Consider the following 16,688-nt stretch of genomic DNA (forward strand, 5'->3'; position numbering starts at 1 on the left):
CAGGTGCGGGAAGAGGCTGCCAGCTGTGCGGGCACCCGTAAGCCTACGTGGAAAAGAATTAAAAGCAATGACTTTTAAGCTGCACCATAGTTTTTTTTTTTTTAATAATTAATACTCATCGACCTAGATTACTGTCAATGCTGAATAATTCATATAAGTACTTAATCTTTAAGATGGTTAGTTCTGGCTGGAACCGACTCTACTAACCGTTCAGACACCGTGTCACGTCTTCAACAGCGCAACGGAATCTGTACATGAAACTTCTATACCCAAACGTCACTTTTATTATATTAGAATTTGCCAGGCTCTAGTAGGGGTGAAAATCAGAACTCAAGCACGGCATGGTCTGAAAAGATGATGTAATAATTTATCTCCTGCAAAATTCCCATGATGAATTTTACAGTTCATAGCTTCTAATAGTAATAAGAAAAGGAAAACTAAGGTCAAGCCATATGATTGTACCGGCCTCACCAGACCACTACGGTCACATTTAAAGAGTCAAGTGACACTATCAGAATTCTGGCTGGACAATTCCAAGTTCTAATGTCACTGCTCGTCAGAGAGCAGGTCCCGTTGGGATAATTCCGGAAACTACGCCGATGAGCCGCCAAGGCAGGAAGGAGGCGCGGAGCCCCAGCTCTAGAGCAACTAACACGGCAACTTCTCTACCCCACGGCAGGGTCTGTGGCAGCAACGAGGGATGACGGAAACAACTCCGCGGTCAGCCTCTGCCTGCCAGCACGGGCGCCCAGAGCCCGGGCAGCGCGGGCCACGCCCAGCCCTGCTGCCTCACCGCCGCCTGCTCGCATTTCACCTGCGGCAGATTTCACTTGGAAAGAGTTCTGCAGCCCAAACAAAACCGAAAAAACAGCCGCTGGGCAAGTCACGTTAGGAGTCCTTACCAAGGACAAGGCAGCCCGAGCGACCCCGGCACCCCAAGGGCCGGCCCGAAGACCCCCGGCCCGAGGTGCCCGCCGACACCAGGCAACGTCCGCAGCTGGAGCTGTCCCGGCCGGGGCGCGAGGCCGGCGCGGCCGCCTCGGGAGCTCACCGCAGGCTCCAAGCGCAGCTTCAGAACCACCTGGCAAAGCAGCTGAGCCAGGTGAGGAAGCCTCTAGAAGGAGCATGAAGTAGGTTCTTACTGGGGGAAAGCTCCCCAAAAAGCCTTAGCCAGCCGAGAGGCTCCCGTCCACCACTGACGCACGGTCTCCCTGGGGTGAGCCTCGAAAGCGCGCCAAGGAGAGCACGGCAGCAGTGCTGTCCTGTGGAAATCTAGACGCGGGTTAGCGGCGTGGCAGACAGGCAGCGCTCACCGAAGGCAGCGGCTGCCGCAGAAAGGCTGTGGCCTGGCTAACGTCGCGGCACACCTTGGCTCCTACAAGACTAAGGATGCCCGCAAAACGGCGACGAGCCCTTTCCAGACGGACAGCCGACAAAACTCCTGGAAAGGGGGGCCACCGGTTCCTGTGCAAGCTCCGCTGGGCCCAGGGCCGCCCAGACCGGCGGGGCGGGGCTGGGGCAAGAGCCAGCTAAGCGGGGCACCAGCTGGCCCTGGGCCCAGCGCTGCACGTCGGTGAGAACGGACTGTGACACACGCAAACCGCACAAAGACACCGCACAAAGGCACCGCCCAGGCCCGCAGCGGCGCCGGCAACACTCACGCCCCGCTGGAGAGGAGGCACAGGCGCGGCCGGGCATGAAGGAGAGGCGGGAGGTTTGCAACAGTGAGGCTTGGATTTCTGAAAAAATCACCTTTTTGTTTTCTTGCAAGGACAGGGCTGCATGAAGAACCCCCTCCAGCTGTAATCACAGAAAACGACAGGTGAAAGGAAGGTAACAGCTGCTGAAATCTGGACGGAATCGGAAAAGCTCGAGAAGCTGATTCGACTTGGAAACTAGCGGCTTCGTGGTCACAGCACCACGGGCGCGCGTCCGACACCCGCACTGCGGGCTTCCGTCTCACAGCGCAGAGCCCAGCAAACACAGAATTCGAAAACCATGGCCAAAGTGTCAGGCCACAATAAACTGCACTTTAGAAAATCAAGTTGAAAACCCGAGAAACCCCAGATGACTGGGCTAATAGTCAAGGGTAAAATCTCAGCTATCCACCCTCACTAGAACAAGCTTTCTGCCTGCGGTGTGTGAGGAAGGCACACATGGTGTCCAGCGAGGTGCTCCTAGAGCCAGGGGAGCCTGTCCAGCCTGCAGGCAGCGGGAGGCCGTGCAGGAGGCACCGACACTCCGACACGCAGGCCTGAGGAGGGGCGGGTCAGCAACAGCTACAGGAGCCTCCTGGCCTCAGGCCACCAGCAGAGGCCGCAGCTGTCCCCATCTTTCTGCAGGCCAAGTGGCAACGCCACGTGAGCAGGCCCGAGGCTGGAGGAAACCCTGTGGCTGCCCTGTCAGGCGGTGCCCCGTGGCAGGGTTGAGCCTGAGCCCGAGTGCAGGGGCGCAGAGCAGAGGCCGCAGGAGACGCCGGGGCAGGCGAGGGCTGTGCGAACTCAGCCAGGACACAGGCTTCTGGCGGAGCCCAGCCCCGGGACGTGACGCAAGGATTCGGGGACGCTCCCCGAAGTGTTCATGCCACGACACCCGGAGCGCCAGGAGGAAGGAGCTGAGTCAGAGTGCTGGGGCCTGGCTGCAAGGGTCCCCTCACCCACGGCCGCGGCCAGGGCACAGCTGCTGCCACACCCACTCACCTAGAAGCTCCACGATGCTCCCACTACGGCTCCGGGCCCTCGGTTCCTCCTCGGCAGCCGCCAGCTGCGCGATGCCTCCGGCCGAGGTCAGGGCCTGCAGCAGGTCGGGCGGAGGCGTGCGGAGAAGCTGCTGCAGGAGCTCCAGGGCCCCAGTCGCCACGTTGTGGTCCTGGTGCTGAGTGCAGCGCAGGGCCAACTCATAAACCTAGGAACACGCAGGTTACTGCCGCGGCCGTCCGTGTGCCGAGCTCCTCCTCCTGGCCGGCGGCCGGCAAAGGCAACAGCTCGCCGCGCACGAGCCGCCAGCCCGACACGCCCCGCGCAGAGAGCCACCTGGCCACGGACACGAGCCGGAACGCGAGGCCGAGTCCAGGGCCACGTGTGCTCCGGACGCTGCGCCGCACTGCAGCGACAAACGGGCTCGATCCTTCACTTCTAGCCGAGCTGCCAGCGACACGCAGGGTGCCCGGTGAAACGTGAGTGTCCCTCAGACACTGAGGAGCTCCCGGTGTAACTGCGTGCACACCCCTGGAGCACAGCCCGCAGGTGTTCGTGATGTATCTGCCCACGCACAGGCAGCCTCCCCTGGAGACGCCGAGGTGTCAAAAAGAAACCAGGCACCCGCAGAGCACGCCCGGCCCGCACTGGGACCGCGAGGGCCCCCTGGTCCATCCGCCGTCGCCACCACGCCAAAGTCAAGAAACCCATGGAAAGACGGGACCACTCTTCCACGGAGTCACCGCCACACTTGCCCGCTCCCTAGCTCATACAGCGCTCGGCGACGGCCTCCTGCGGCCGCACACTGTCGCGCTACGACTGGCCACCGCTGGAGGCGCAGGCCGGGCGCAGCCACGTACCGTTCCACTCCCACAGGGCCTGGCACCGGGCCAGGGGGGATGCTAAGCCTTTGACAGACACCGCCTAACTCAATCCTTCCAGGCATAAATCCTAGCAATAACCTTCCGGCTCACTCAAGAGACCCACACCCTACAAAATTTTAGTAAAGGACACACCACCCACAAACCCAGTGGGCCCAGAAACCCATAAACTACAACGCCAAGCTCCAGCACAAACACCCGAGGGGGCGCCCCCCGCAGGACAAGTATGTGCACCGTCCACGACACGGGAAGAGCCGGGCCGGCCACCACCCCGGACACCGAGGCGCACGGACCCCGGGGAAAGCACAGCTCACCAGATCCGACTGCTTGAAACGTGCCGCGTGGTCACACCTAGCGCACCCGCTGCGGGGCAGAGCTGAGGCCACAGCCCTCAGCATCGGGGCCTCGCCGCCCCCTGTACCGGCCGCGCGGCCTCCGAGGGCGTGTGCGCCCCCCAGACCACACTCCGGGCCCCGGAGCTGCCCGCTGTCTGGACAGCTGCTCACAGGACAGTCACTGAAGGGATAAGCACGTGGCACGGGCTCTGGTTTTGGAAGCGAGGCGCCCCCAGAAATGAGGGCCTGGGGCCTAGGAAGCACACACAGGACATGGCCCCTCGCTCAGAGGGTGGCGCCACGTGGTGGCCATGTGGCTAAGGGCCGTGACCGAGGGCTGAACGCGGAGCCCAAGGCCGGGGTCCAGTCTCACTTTGTTAAAACATCATTTTGCTTTTTCAAAAGAGCAGCCTGAGTGCCCATTTTTGCTAAGTGAAAGAGAGACCCAGCGAAGTTTCTAGTTTAGTTTTCACTTGCAATTCGAATCGCGACACTCGGACTCGGCGCGGCCGCCGGTGCCCGTGCAGGCAGCGGCTCGGCGCGGCCCTCCCCGGGCCTGCTGCTTTCACTAAGTGATTGCAAATGGTGCCGTCTCTAACATTAACCAAGTCTGCATGTGTTAATGGCTCAAGGTTCATCACAACTAGATCTCACAGCTCACAGGAGAGGAACAGAGTAGCGTCTGTACAGCAGCGCACACGCCCAGCCCTGGCCGGCAGTGGCCGCAGGAGGCCTCGGGCTCACACAGCGCCGTCTGCACGCCCAGGCCCCGGGCCGCCCGCGGCTCCTACCTGGACAAGCTGCTCTGTTGAGGGGGAGACTTCCATTTCCTTCCGTGTCACCCCAAAGCTGCCCTTCAGGCTCGTGTCCTTGACCTGCTGCTGGAGCAAGGGCACCAGGTACCTCAATGTGAGGAGCACCCCAAGAATCAGCAGCGTGGAGTGTTCATCCTCAACGGGGACTAGCAGACCTGCAGGGAGCAACGAGACCTCCTCGCGCCTGCGCTGTCGCTCGCAGCGCCTCAGCCTCACGGGCTGAACGCGAGGCCACAGAAGGACCCTCCAGCGAGGCCGGCGGCGGGGAGGAAGACGGCACGGCCACCCACGAAGCGCGTGCTCTGGGGACTGCAGGGCAGCCTTCAAACGTTCAGCTCCCGGCCCGTGGCCATAATCCGCTGCTCAGGAAGGTCGGGGTCCCTGCACATCTGAACCCCACTGCTCCCTCAAACCACTGCGTGCAGCCAGACAGAGCTGCCCCTCAGGGAGCTGAGGCCCGCGCTCCGGGCCCAGCGACATCTACTCTCTGCGAGGGGGGTGGGGGCCTGCCACGGGCCCTCCTCGGGTCCCGCCCACCCAACCCAGTTCACGCGGACCAGTCAGTGCCACAGCCGGGTTGAAGGTGAGGAGCTGTCTGGCATCAGAGCACCCGGAAGGCCGACCGGGAGGAGACGCAAATGCGCCACCGCTTACCCAGGAGCACGCTCAGCAGCCAGCTGTAAAAGTACTGCGTCCTTCTCGAGTGCTGACAGGTGCTGACCGCTGAGCTGGCCGCCGTCCGCCGAATGGTCGGGGAGCTCGACTTCAGGTTCGCTATGAACGCCTTCAGCAGAACCTAAGGAAGCAAGGAGCCCCACAGAGAGAAGACAGAGGTCTCAGGGAGCTCGTCGGACTTTCTGGTAAAACTGAATGTGCTTCAAATTCTTACGTTCGCCGAAGAATGAAAAGGAGTGGCCGGGCGGGGCCCCGTCTGGCGGCTGTCCCCGGGGAGCCCACTCCCACGGCGCCAACTCGGCCCAAGCAGCAGCCCGGCGCAGGGCCACCTCTGCGTGTCTCTGACCACGCGGGCGCTGTCGGCCCCGCCCGCAGGCTGGCCTCTGCCCTAGAGGCAGTGGCCACGTCGCCTCTCAGGTCTCGGGCCAGAGGCTCCTGGCCTGAGGCTCCCAGCTCCTCCCGCCGAGACCCCGCCTGCATAGCCCAGTGGACATTTCTGATAACCCTTGTTCGCCCGAGAGGCGATACCAGCGCTGGAAAGAACTGCTCTGGGTGAAGGCGTACGCACACACCCACTGCCCGTGCGCGACTCTCCCACACACTCAAATTGACAGGCGCAGCAGAAGCCGAGCGTGTGGGCAAAGAACAGCCCATACGCACCTCAACGGTTTCAGTGAGACGCATAAACCGAACCTGGAGCTTGCAGCAAGCACCCTGCTGGCCGCGGGCGCGCGCCAGAGGGCCCAGGTGACTGCCCACCCCCCAATATCCCCACCCCGGCCTTTCCTCAGCTGCCTCAAGGAGACGAGGTCGCGCCCTGGCCAGCAGCCCCTGGCACCACCTCCCTCTCCAGCTCTTCACCGCACGCTGGGAGAGCAGCAGCATGCCTCCACGTACAAGACCCGGAGGGACTCCGGGGGTACCCCAAGGCCTCCCCCAGGAGCAAGGATCCCATCACTGATGACCGCTTCGCACTGTCTACATGGTGTGCGTGTGATGCTGTCCGCCTAGAACTGATACCTCTCACCGGCTGTACTCCGTGAGAAGGGAAACAGTGAGCAGGCCCCGCCCCGGCCTGTGCCCATGACGCCCTCGACACGCGTGTGACCGAGAAGGCCTTACCTTGATCTCATTGTCATTGGCAAAGTTGCCGAAAGCAGCCATGATCTTGGGGACCGCAGCAGCCAAGGTCTCCTGGACAGGCTCCTCCGGCCTCCTGCTGGTCCGCGTCAGACATGGCAAAAGGTTCACCAGGTAAGGCCTGCGCAGATGGACAGACGAAGTCGGCTCTGGGTGCACTTTCATGAGAAACGCGAGCAATTACTCTAACGCCTGCTGGGGAAAGGCAGGTGCAGTCTGCAGCGCACGCTGGAGAGAGAAGTTACCCATCTCCGCTAACAGGACAGGAGGCGAGTGACATCCGAATGCTGGGAGACGCGACGCTCCCTTCATTTCTTTTATAAACAGGGCCCTCTCTAAAGCATGGCTCAGAATTATGTGCAGTGAAGTAGTGAGTTGTTAAAATGCGCTGGAAATTAAAAATAGAATTCCACTTGAAAGAAAAGTTAGTAAGAATAAAGTTTTCTTGGAAAAGCATAACCAAACTTTTTCTCTTTTTTTTAGAAGATTTATTTTATTTCTGCAGAACCGGGGTACAGGCCAGAGATGCGGAGAGTGGGGAGCAGAACAGGCAGATGGCTGAAGCCCACTGCTGACGGGGCAATGGGAGACGGGGCCTGCTGCGCCCTGGGTCCCTCCCTGGCCAGGGTCGAGCTCATGCCGCGGTGGCCGGGCGGCCTCAGTGCTGCGCTCTAGCACCGGCCGGGAAGGCCCTGACCCAGTCCTATCTGTGAGGTGACTTTGGCTGTTCTGTGATGCGCTCAGGAGCATGTATTGCTTCAGAACTATAAAAACTGTTCAAAAGAAAGAGTAACAGAAAAAGGCTGCATATACAGAAATTTCTTGGAATTTAACTGGACTTCTCATGATTATTCCACAAAACACACAAATGTCAAATCATCACGTTGCACACCCGAAGTCAATGACGCCGTCTGTCCACTACACCTCAGCAGAGAAACTTCCTAGTGACTGTGCTCCGCAGCCACGGAAGCCTTCTCTCCAGAGAAACCTCTCATGAGCCCTGGCTCTGTCATCTCGAGTAGGCCAGACCTGTTTCGACCCCTCACACGTCCTTCACACTCAATATCCCCCACTCAGCCCACGCCCCAAGCCAGCGCGCAGCTCCCAGTAACTCTGAGAGCGCACCGACGAGGCTGGCCCTCGGCTTCCGCCCTGACAGGGCTGTGTGGACACGCAGCGGTGCTGGACGGCAGCAGAGAGCAAAAGCGCGGCCCTGCTGCCCCCGGGTGCACGTCCTAGGAGCCTCTGGGGTGGTCAGGGAGGACAAGCGAGCGCGCTGACCAAGTGTGAGAGATTATTCCTGACAGTTGTCAGGGCCGCAAAAGGAAAATAAGCTGAGCCATGCTGACTGCGCTTCTGAGGGGCAGACGGGGCAGGCAGACCTCTGAGGACGAGGAAGACCACATCTGACCGAGGGCGGGGGACCCACCGCAGACAAGGCGAGACCCAGCACGCACAGCTCACCTGCACTTCTGCGGCCGGACCAGGTGAGCCAGCTCGGCAAACCTCCAGAGGGCAGCACGCAGGCTCCGGAACGCGCCGTTCTGCATGGGAGCAGCGAGCGGGCAGGTGTTACATTGAGAGTCACAAACACCAGTCACCGAGAGAGCGCCACACAAACACAAGCATTCTCTTCACCTCTTCTCACAGAAAAGGTCACTGGAATGTACAGGTATTTAGAGGTATGAATGTCCAGTCGGGGCCCAGTTATAAAGGGACAAACAGAAGTTGACATCCCAAGTTCCTATCTGGTAAGTAATGAAGAGTAACCACTGGAAAAGTGCAGGGACAGAGGCCACATCAGCCAACAGCATGCCCTGTTCCGTTCCAGGAGCACCGGTCAACCAGCGGGGCAGTGCCACCGTTCGGCGCGCCCGGCAAGGCCTACCTTTTTGATCTCCTTATAGAGCTCTAACTGGAGCCGGGGGAGGTTGGAATCCATCAGAGCCTGCAAGAGAACACGAGAGGCCTGTCCATGGCAGACACACGCTCAGCACTTCAGGAAGGCTACAGGAAAGCGAGATTTCCAACCTAGGGGCGAGCAGAAGCGCGACTCGGCACAGGCCCTACTTGTTAAGGAAGAAGCACGCAGGAGCAGAAGTTTCCGGTACGCCAGAGGCCGGCCACTTGCGGGAGGGAAGCATGAGTGCGTGCGCCAAGTCCTGCGACCGAAACAAACGGGGCTGGCTCACGGCCGCGCCACAGCCCCCCGCCCGCGGGCCGTGGCGTGGCAGGCTCGACCGCCAGCACACACTGCGGAGCCCCGCCGAGCCAGGCCAGCGACGCCATGGTGGCCGCAGAGCCGGTGCCCCCAAAGAGCCCGCCCTTCGGGGCTGCCTGGCGCCCGGACTCAGGCTCCGCGCCCGGGTGGCCCCAGCAGGAGCCTCATATTCCTCTCTGCCTCCCCGCTTGCCCCACCCGAACCAAAAGTGGGGCCACAGGTGCACCTACTGCCGGAAGGGCAGGGGGGAGCAGGGAGAGCAGGCGGGAGTGGGGGGAGCAGGGGAAGCGGGGGGAGCAGGGAGGTGCACTCGTGTCGCGGGAGCCCTCGCTTCTGCAGCAGCACTGTGGGCAGCCTGTCACCAGGACAGAGACAAAGGGGACGGGGCCGCCACCGACAGGCCACCTTCACGCGCAGAGGGCACCCAGAGGCCCGGCCCAGACGCCCTGGGTCGCGATCTTCGGGAGCTCGACACACCAGGGCAGGGTGACGTGTGGGAGGTTCTGAAGAACTGCAACTCAGCAGCTTCATATCCCGATTCTGTGGCTGTAATTTGTGCTGAAAACCCCCCGCTAAGCAGACCAAACAGGGTGTGCGGTAAAACCTGAAGCCGGGCCAGAGTGCGACTCGGCTTCATGAGCTCTGAATACTGTGAGCCGACATCAAGCTCCCTCCAACGAGAGACAGCTCAGCCCCCGGCCCCCGATAACGGAGCGGCAGCTCTCACCCTCTGGGCCATGCAACAGACCCTCCTCCTGAACCGCTTCTACTCGACCCCGACAGGCACCCCAGGGGTCAGTCAGCGCCGGCAGCCCCCCCACTCACGTCCTGGGGCCTGCCACCGTCCCGAGACCACGCCTCCCTCGGCCTGCCCAGCCCTCGGCACGGCGCCGTCGCTCTGGCCGCAGGCGGCCACCAGGCTGCTGCTCCCAAGAAAGCACTCGGCCGGTCACGTCGGTCTCCCGGCACGGCTCGCTCTCGCCCAAATAAGGCCCTCTGCATGGTCCTCTGCAAAGGCAGCTGTCTCGCCCTCGAAACAGGGTGCTGGGAGGCAAGGAAGGTGCCCAGCGCCTGCTTCGCCTGCTCACCATCACCTGCAGGGAGCCTCTCAGCATCCCCGTACAGAAATCACCTCAGTCTGCTGACCGGCGGCGAGTGGCCAACAGCACTGAGCGACAAGCACGCCTGAGGTGACGCACGCGGCCCCACAATAGGCCCCTCCTGTGAACAGGAGCCGAGTCAGGCCCCGGCGCGTTGTCCTCCATAAACAGCAGAGCCCTCAGCGGCTCTCAGAGGACAGGCGCAGGGCCCGCGAGCCACGGCCGCATGCAGTGCCAGCTGCGCGTCCTGCCCGCAGAGGGCGGACCTGGCGGACGGCCACCCAGCTCCCGGACGAAGCCGAAAGCATTCGAGGAAGCAGCCTCTGGGTATAGGCAAGTCCTGCGGGTGCAACTTTCTGCAGAAAGAAAGGCTGCAGGAGACTGACCAGCTCTTAGGTTCGGGCATGAGAAGCCGGGGTCTGCCCTGGAAGACTCGGAAAGAGGGCACGGGGCGCGGTCAGGCAGTGACCAGGAGAGGCAGGACCCAGCACCACAGCCCTTGGCCCCAGACCCCCGCACACGTGAGCCCCAAGCAGGCCTAGGAGCAGACCCTGGCGAAGACGGGCCCAGCGCGCTGGTCACACTGTCCTCCCAACCACCTGGGGTGGCCTCGTCAAATCCTCTTACCCTAAGGATCGAAATTCTGAATTTTGTCAGAAAAAGCCAACCTGGTCCTGCAGTAGGGGTAATAAAAGCAAGCAAGGATGTTCAGGCCTCAAGAGAAGGTAACTAAAACAGGCCACCTGCAAGCATGCCGTGGGCCCCTCATGCCAGTCTCAGCAAGGTAAGTGGCCGCTGGCCACGCTCCGAGGCAGGAAGCAAGCAAAAGCATGAAATGGAAGGGCAGGGAGCACGCAGGGACGCCCTAGCCAACAGAGGAACCCCGGCAGGCCGCTCTGACAGGAGCCAGGGCTTATGGCTGCGGTGAAACGCGGGAACAGGGTCCCAGGAGCGACAGGGCCGCTCACAGGGGGCCGCTGGGGCTCCCGCGGCCCCACCTCTCGTAAGCTGTTAAGGAGCCCGCTCAATGCTCTCTCTGCGCAGAGGCCAGGAGGGCGCCGGCCTGCCACCGCAGCAGTCTCTGACCCTCGCCTGCCGCCGTCTGTGGCCCAGGAGGCAGGCTCGCAGGCTGATGCACCCAGGCCATCCAGCGGCAGGGGCAGCGAGGGCTCCCTACACAGGAAGGCTGACACCCGCCCCCAGTAAGCCAAGCCCGCCAAGGACAGAGGGCGGCGGCATCTTGGCCAGGGTAACCGGGGCGCGCTTGGAAGACCCGGAAGGCCTCGGCGGACGGCGTTCTGGCGTTGTGCTTGCAGGAACGCACTGAGAGGGGGGTGGCCTCCCTAACCTAGCTCAAGCTGGGGCTCCCGGTTCATCTGGCCCAAGCAGCAGAACTAGCAAAGTCCTCACGGAAAATGAAGGCGGGCCTCTCAGCCAAATGAGCGGGGGGGCGCATCGCTGGCGGAGAGCAAACGAGAGGTCCGATCAACACGGACCGCGCAGGGGGCCTGGAAGCTGTCACCTCAACCCCAGCACGGACCGTCGTGCAGAGTACGGGGACTGTCAGACAGCCTCCTCCACTGCGCCAGCTGCCGAGGCCACGCAACAGCCGCAGCCCAGAGGACGGTGGCTGGGGCCCAGCTAGCGGGGCAGAGCAAGGCAGGCGGCTCAGTGTGGAGTCCCCAGCGCACCGGGCCGGCTCCTCTCCAATGGCAGGAGAGGGCGGCCCTAGCGACAGAGGGCACACGCAGCCATGACAGGAGACACTGACAGAGAAGCGCCCTTCCTCTCCCTGCACCGTCACCCCAGGGGCCTCTGGCTCTGCGATCCTTTTCGGGGACGCCCTTCCTCCCCAGCCCCACCAGCCCCTCCGCCTGCGAGGACTCCTACCTGACCGGGGCTTAGGAGTGACAGTGGAAGGAGACACCCGAGACGATTCTATTCACACCCCCCGCGCCCCGAGGCCCGCGCCGCGGCCGGCGTTTCCCCAGTTTCTACACCAGCATGGCGTCTGCAGCGACAGGCCCCCCAGCACAGCTGGCCACTGTCACGGCCCACTGCGAGCCACACCTGGGCAGCGAATGACCAAGCATGCTGGCAAGCCCGAGCCCCCAGACCGCACGCACGTCCTGAGCGAGAACAGCGCGGGGTCTCGCGACACGGCTCCGACACACGCAGGAAGGCCGCCACGGCCTGGGGCGCCGCCCGGGGCCTTGCCTTGATGACTCTGTTGAGGCACTCGTCAGCCACCATCCTGACGTCCGACTCCGCGTCGTCACTGCACAGCAGGAAGAGTTCCATGGCAATGCCCAGAAGCTTCTGGAACTCAGGAGAATTTCTAAGTAAAAAAAGAAGAGAAACTGTCACAGTCGAGAGAAGCTCAAGAAGGCATGACGACGAAGCGCGCCAAGGCACTGGTGTCCCGAGAGGACTCTGAAAAGCAAAGGCTGCGTGCGGTCTCGGCCAGCACACGCCGCGTGACGCCCTCGCTGTGAGACTCGCCGCACGAACACGCTGCTGGGCTGACGGCAACACGCTGCGCTGTTCCGCAATTTTCCCACGAATCTGAAGCTTGTCTACAATGCAGGTCTGTTTAGAGGTGACACCTGTCAGATCAGTCTCACTGGTTCTGAGTTTAGACTCCAAGACCTGCTTCTGCCAACGAAGCCCAGAGCACCTGCTACTTCCAGTCCCACCTGCGAGACGCGAAACTGTGGGACACAGACGCCAGTGTGACGCGTCCTTCTTTCTCAGCTCGCTTCCGCACACACCAAAGCACCACCCGGGTGCCTGCACGCGCCCACGGTGACCGTCGGGCTGCGGCCGCGTTGCTCCATCACAATCTCCCAAGAACAGGTGCTGACACAAAGCCTGAAAGGACTTCTGAAGTGTTGAGCTGGCAGCCCGTGTAGGCTGTCGGGACCCCGTGGCTGAAACCGGCCGAGACCGAGGCGGAGCTGAGGGGCGACGTCCCTGCAGCCGACCGACGGTGAGCTCCGCGGCCGCACGACACAGCCGCTGGTTCGGAGACGGCCGGCCGGAGGGCGCAGTGGGGCCCCGCCCCTTCCTCACCGCCCGATGCCCGCCAACACAGGGCCTCGAGCCCAAGAAAAAGCCAAGGGCCGCGGCCACCGACAAGCAAGAAACAGAAGCTCGCCCAGCCCAGCCAGACCCAGAGCCGGTGCGCCTGCTCGGTCGGGCACAATGACGCGCTGGCCAGCCGGGCACTGCTCAGAGCAGCGCGGCCAGCCGCCGAGCGAGCTGCGCCGCCCGCCGGCACATCTCCCGGAGAAGGCAGGTGAAGTGACTCCTACCGCCCATGTGCCTTGACTCGTCCACACAAGTCCTAGTTCCGCACGCGGCACGACGGAGAACCACGGACAGTCCTTTCCACAGCACCCCCCACGGAGACGCAGCTCCCCAGGGACGCTCCACCCGCGTCACACTCCACACAGCTCAGGCGCAGAAGCAGCTGCACAGACCCTCCCCAAGCACGCTCAGCGGCTTACCGGTAACTAACGTACATACTGACGTAGGTTTCGTGCAGACCTGTGGTCATCGATTTCTTCTTGAGACAACTGTATCATTCGAGGTGCTTGTCCATTTCTCTGAAGTGGCTGAACACGGCTCGTAACACCCCTTCTGGCCCCTCGACTCGGTCCCCACGTTCCTCAAGCATCCCAAGGTGGAGGCCGAGGTCGCCGACCTCTCCGAGCAGCACTGAGAGCTACACATCCGCCGTTAGGCGCTCTTGGCAGCACCCGCTTTGAAATGCTGTTTTCATTTTCAGTATCAAGTCAAATACTTTGACAGCTTTTGCCTGTGGGCGATGAGGACGTGTGTCCTCTTCCTCAGAACTGGGCTTTTCCAGACTGCCGTCCCCTAGCGCCTCCGGCTTACTGGGGGCCTGGGTAAGGCCGTGACACAGAGCTGCTCGGGGACCCCGCACAAGCCGTCCCGGCCGGTGCCTGCGCGCATCTGAGGAGCCGGGTCTCCCGCTGCTCCAGCGACAGTGGAGAGCCCCACCGGGCCGCAGGGCTGGCGTCGCTCGGGTCTTCTACACGCAGGTCCATGTCCACGTGCTGAGTCTTTCTCCCTGCAGTTTACCAGGTTTTCCTCCGTGTAGTTTTAAGTTCTGGGCTTCGGTATGTAGCACGGAGGCCTGCTATGCCCCCTGATTACGCCTTCACCGGAGGAATGACCGCCTGGTCCCGGCAGCGGCCTCCGCTTGGAGACCCGGCGCGAACAGGCGACCAGCCGCACAGCCTCCCCAGCTTCCCCCTGCGCTTAGTGCTCGCCTCACTGCCCGCAGCACGGCTTCAATTCTGGCAACCTGCATCACCGGCACCGCACCGCCTGACACCGCGGTAGAAACTCACAGTGCTGTGCTGTCTCATCGGGCTGCTGTAACAAATCACTAGAAATTAAGTGGCAGAAACAGCACAAACTTATTTTCTCATCGTTCTGGAGACTAGAAGCCAAAAATCAGTATCACTGCGCCGAGGACAGGAGCGGGCAGGGTGTGGGCAACCTCCACTCTTACCGCTGCCAGCATCCCACAAGTGTGGCCACAAGACTCCGATCCTCCAAGCTGGTGTTTTCAAACTGAGCTTTGTCTCACCTTCTCTCTGCACTGGGGGGTTTCATTTAAGGCCCATCAGGACAGTCTCCATTCAAGGTCCTTAGCCTGCATCTGCATCTAACTTGTCTCGTTTTGTGAGGTGGCTGAAGCCACAGGCCACCCTGCAGGGGGTGGCTGGTAAGGGTAAACAGGCCCTGGGAAACTGCTAAAAAGTATCACCTTCAGGGGGACCAAGCGACAGATAAATACAAGGGGCTGCAGCAGGGGCATGAGTCATTTTAGTTCTTGGAACCCAGAGCTTTTCAGACCTTAGCATCTGGCATCAGCGATTTCAGCCCCCACAGCACCCATCTTCCAGAAGGCTGCTGTGAGCCTCCGAAGGTGGAGGCCTCTGGCACACAGCTGCAGGAGGGAAAACCCGGAGGCTCTGCAAGCAGCCCAGCAACTGCAAGTGTCCCCGTTCCTGCCGAGACTGCTGCCTGGCCGCGAAGGCGAGGGCCCCCGCAGCTCGGGGGCATCTCCCATCGTGCCTTCCGTGGGCTTTGTGAGTCGGGACCGGCCTGGAGTCTGGCTGCTGCGTGCTCCAGCCGCAGAGGCAGGAAGACGCCATCTTGGACACGCAGCCTGCTGCTGGGGAGAGGAGCTGCAGCCGCAGCGGCAGGAAGACGCCGTCCTAGCTACTTTAGCTTCGGACTGAAAACCGTGGCAAGCGGCCACGTCTGGCCTCAGCACCTTTGTTTTCCCTGGTTCGTTAAATGAATACCACTGTCGTTCCCCGAGCCTGAGCAGTCTGGCAATTGTGTGTGGGGTGAAGAACTCTGACAACGACCGGTAAACGATTTGCGCCGTGTCCTGGCCAGTTCTAGTGCCCCTTGCTGCTCTGCATCGATTCCGCAGGAAATATGGAGCAGGTGTTAGCTCTTGCGTTTATAGGCCTCGCCACACTTCTCTTCTCAACCGCCTCCTCACGGACTCCGCCTTTGTCCTAGGAGGAGCATGATCTTGACAACGGACAAAGCCTTTGCGCTTTGTCCCGAGTTTATGGATTTTGACACACAGAACTATATTCTAGTCCTATTATTAGCCTTCCCCAGTCTAGGCTTCAACGTTCTTTTTGTCGCAATCATTTGCTTGTTCCACTTAGTGAACTAATCTGACAGTTAAGGTCGTTTGCAACATGAAGAGGGGGTTCTTTCCCCCTGCGTGGCTGCTCTTCATGATCTACCATTTTCCTGCTAATACAAAATGCTGCCTTCATCCTAAATTCCCTAACAGAGTCTGTCCCTGTTGCTCTCCTCACGTCCATTCCATACCTTCTAGAACATCAATTGCTCCTTTAATGTCATGTACAACAGACCTCACCATACTGCTGATGGTTTCGTTATTTTCTTTGGAACACTTAGGTGAACAAACAAGGCGAACAGCAAGGTGAAAAAACTCAAAAAATAACCCTACTACAATTTAAATTATGAGTTATGTCAGAGAAATAGTCAACTTCAGGATAAAAAGATTTTTCCTATTTAGGGAGGAATTAGTCATCTATATCTTTCAGGAAAACCAACAGCAATTTTTATATAATTCCTGACTTTTCTTTGTTAATGCTTAGAATTTTATACTCTGGGGCTACTGGGCCCTGGGTCTTGAACCATTTCATTTTCTAACTGAATTATGCTAACAGAGTACATGGGAAATCGACTGGGTTCTGTACGTTTATTTCACCCCAGCACCTTACCAAGGCAGGCTTGCTTAGACAAAGTCCCTAGGGTTTCCCAAAAAATACTTTTTAACAACAAATGCCCCAGACTCTATACAAACAAAAAGTGTGTAGCGTGTGTTGGGAAGAGAAGGTAGCGAGTTATTTTCCTCAGATTTGGACAAATTTTCCCGGTGATCTTTGACACTCATATTTACAGACCAGCGGCTCTCACCAAAATGAGAGCGCAAAGGCTAATGGTCACCACAGAGGGGCAGTTTCCGACGACTCCACATGTAAGCCTCGGTGGGCGCGGAATGGCCTCGCTGGAGGCAAGGCAAGGCGGCCAGCACAGCTAGAGTCCAAGAAGTTACAGGAACTACAGCCATCGAGCTCTGAGGAACACTTATGTAGGTAAAACACCCACTTCCGCTGTGTGGCGGAACTTCCTACAGAGTATCTGAAAACAGACTGTTCTCTGCTCTGACGAGCCCCAAGAGAAGCTCTCTGGGCCCATAAAACGACCCTATCTCCAGGGCCGCCTCGCAGC

General features: G+C 60.5%; 1 protein-coding gene across 1 annotated transcript in view; it reads right to left on the bottom strand.

Moving 5' to 3' along the window:
• HTT (huntingtin) overlaps positions 1–16,688 on the bottom strand; it is an 81,848-nt gene that overhangs the window by 56,778 nt on the left and 8,382 nt on the right. The window contains exons 5-12 of the mRNA XM_012724062.1: positions 12,081–12,201; positions 8,431–8,490; positions 8,007–8,086; positions 6,525–6,663; positions 5,382–5,523; positions 4,704–4,882; positions 2,700–2,904; positions 1,286–1,441 (exon numbers count right to left, since the gene is read on the bottom strand). Coding sequence (XP_012579516.1) covers positions 1,286–1,441; positions 2,700–2,904; positions 4,704–4,882; positions 5,382–5,523; positions 6,525–6,663; positions 8,007–8,086; positions 8,431–8,490; positions 12,081–12,201 — 1,082 coding nt within the window. The remainder of the gene's footprint in view (positions 1–1,285; positions 1,442–2,699; positions 2,905–4,703; positions 4,883–5,381; positions 5,524–6,524; positions 6,664–8,006; positions 8,087–8,430; positions 8,491–12,080; positions 12,202–16,688) is intronic.

Source organism: Condylura cristata, unplaced genomic scaffold (assembly GCF_000260355.1).
Source record: "Condylura cristata isolate star-nosed mole 26May11 unplaced genomic scaffold, ConCri1.0 scaffold00012, whole genome shotgun sequence".
NCBI classification, from domain to species: domain Eukaryota; kingdom Metazoa; phylum Chordata; class Mammalia; order Eulipotyphla; family Talpidae; genus Condylura; species Condylura cristata.